We start from the raw sequence: 2,381 nt of genomic DNA, 5'->3' as shown, positions 1-2,381 counted from the left end.
TTTTATGGCAGCTCCTGGATTTGGAAGCACAGCTGAGCCATGATTTCAGATATTCCAGCTCCCAGGATGTGTTCCCAGGGAACCAGCCCTGCCCCAGGCTGGGAGCAGCTCTGGGAGCACCTTCGCTCACACAACGAGCAGAGCCCAGTCAGGTTACAAACACAAGAATAAGTTTAATGTACAAAAAAAAGCCACACATCTGGGCACAGATGGCACATCTGGGCCAGCAGGAAATGCTCTGCAGCCCCTGGGTGTTCCTCTCCCTTCTGTGTTGAAACCTCAAGTCCAGGTCAAGGTTCCATCCAGGCTCTGCCCAGTGTGGGGTCCCAAGCCCAGCATGGGCAGGGACAGCAGGAACATCCTTGAGGTCCCACAGGCCACCCCAAAGGGGCCTTAGGGAAGAGTCCATGTGGGAAGGTCCTACAGGAAGCTCATTCCAACCCCTCTCAGTGGAAGATGATCTTCTTGTACTTGGAGTTGGGGATTTGCCCCCGAGCCTTGAGCCTCCGGACGGCCTCCCTCATGTGCTTGGGCTGCAGGGGGGGCAGCTCCCCCCACTTCTCACACACATCCAGAGCTGGGCAAACAGAGAGAGAGGTCATGGCAGGGCCCAGCTGAGCTCTGCCCAGCCCCTGCTGCTGCTGCTTCAGTGCAGTTTGAAAGGAACAGGTAATGTTTTTGTTTGGGGTTTGGCAGTTCAGAGCCAGGAATGCTCCATGAGCTCCTCCCTGACAGGAGTCCTGGGGCAGCAACCAGGACAAAAAGCTTCTAAAGCACTCAGGCACTGTGGAGATGCTGGATCCCGGGGATGGATGAGCTCAAACCTCTGCTCTGGAGCCCTGGGGCTGGGTGGGATGTGATTCCCCTGACAGCTGAGCAGGAACAGTTGGCTCAGCTCCCAGCCCCTGTCCCAAACTGATCCGAGCCCATCCCATAAAGGAAGACTGGAGCAGGTTTAGAGGCTTAAGGAATTCCTCTGTCTTTGTAGCACTAATGAGATCCTCATTATGCAGCCGCTCTGGGGCTGAGGGACAGAACTGCCCCCCCAGGTTCTCTGCCTGAGGAGAAGCAGCACCACTGGTGGGATCTGAGGGGCTGTGGAGCTTCACCAGGCCCTGCCCTGAGCCAGAGCTGCTGCTGGGAGGGAGAACCATGGAAAACCCTGTCCTGTTCCACATCCTGCTCCAAGCAGAGAATTTACCCCGGGTTCTTCACTCGTCACTGAGCAGGTGCCACTCACCTTCCTCCACCACCTCCCCAACAAACACCTTGGAGATGCCCGACATGGCAATGACGACGTTCTGGGACACGGAGGTGCCGGTGATGGACTGGATCAGCTGGGACAGGGACAGGGACAGTCAGAGCTGTGACCCCTCAGCCCCACCGGGATCAGCTGTCCCGGAGCCACGGGCTGAGCTCCAGAAGGGTCCCAGGGCCGCGCCCAGCCCGCCCCGCTCGGGCTCCTCCTCCCTCGTACCCGTTTGATGGCGGCCTTGGGGAAGGCAGAGCGACGATACATCTCGTACCGGTTCAGCTGCTCCTCGGAAAAGGAGGAGACCAGGATCCTGCGAGGGAGAGAGCGATCATTTACAGCCCTCCCGCGGTGCCAGCCAAGGCCGGGAGGAGAGAGCAGCGCTGCGCCGTAACGCGGGGTGGGAGGGGGAGAACGGTGAGCTCGGGACCGGGTACACGATTCCCGAACCCCTAGGTACCGCCGCCGGCACTCACTGCATCTTCTGGATCTCGTCCTCGTCCACTTTCTGCTTCTTCTCCTTCCGCTCCTTCAGCTCCAGCTTCACCTTCCTGGCGGCGCCCGCCTGCAGCCCCGGGTCCTCCGCGTCCGCCGCCTCCCCCTCGGCGCTCCTCACCTGGACGACAGGGCAGCGCTCGCTCTGCGGCCCCGCGGCCCGGCCCGGCCCCGCTCCCGCTCCCGCCTCACCTCCCCGTCCGCCACCTCCGCCTTGAGCTCGCCGCCACCGCCAGCCTCCCCCACCTCGCCTTCTCCCGCTCCCTCTGCGGCCGCCGCTTCCCCCGCGGCCGCCGCCCCATCGCCGGCGCCGGGCGGGGACGAGCCTGAGGGCGGCGGCTCCGGGACAGCGGCGGCACCGAGCGGGTCCCGGGCCGGGTCCGCCATGGCCGCGCCCACGGCGCCTGCTGATGACGACACACTACGAGTGCCGTGAGGGGGCGGGGCCTATCGCCACGGGAACAGTGGCGCGGGGAGCCCCGTGATGACGTCATTTACCGGCGACCCTGGGGGCGGTGGAGTTGTAGTCATGGCAACAGAGATGCGACGGCACCGCCTGATGACAAATGACTGCGGGCGCCGCGCGGGGGGGGGGGGGGGGGGGGGGGGGTGGCGGTGCTGTTGCCATGGAAAC

The 2,381-nt window shown here is 63.5% G+C and overlaps 1 protein-coding gene across 1 annotated transcript; it reads right to left on the bottom strand.

Moving 5' to 3' along the window:
- Positions 1–23: 23 nt before the first annotated feature.
- TAF11 (TATA-box binding protein associated factor 11) lies at positions 24–2,134 on the bottom strand (the record flags this gene model as incomplete). Its single annotated transcript, XM_083878439.1, has 5 exons — positions 24–577; positions 1,241–1,337; positions 1,478–1,565; positions 1,729–1,868; positions 1,940–2,134. 5 exons carry the CDS (start codon positions 2,132–2,134, stop codon positions 447–449), a joined length of 651 nt encoding a protein of 216 aa, XP_083734565.1. The 3' UTR covers positions 24–446.
- Positions 2,135–2,381: the final 247 nt, after the last annotated feature.

This window comes from Zosterops lateralis (genome assembly GCF_965231275.1).
Source record: "Zosterops lateralis genome assembly, chromosome: 26".
Taxonomy (NCBI): Eukaryota; Metazoa; Chordata; class Aves; order Passeriformes; family Zosteropidae; genus Zosterops; species Zosterops lateralis.
Note: the sequence above shows the minus strand (reverse complement) of the source record. Positions and strands in the feature narration are given on the sequence as shown.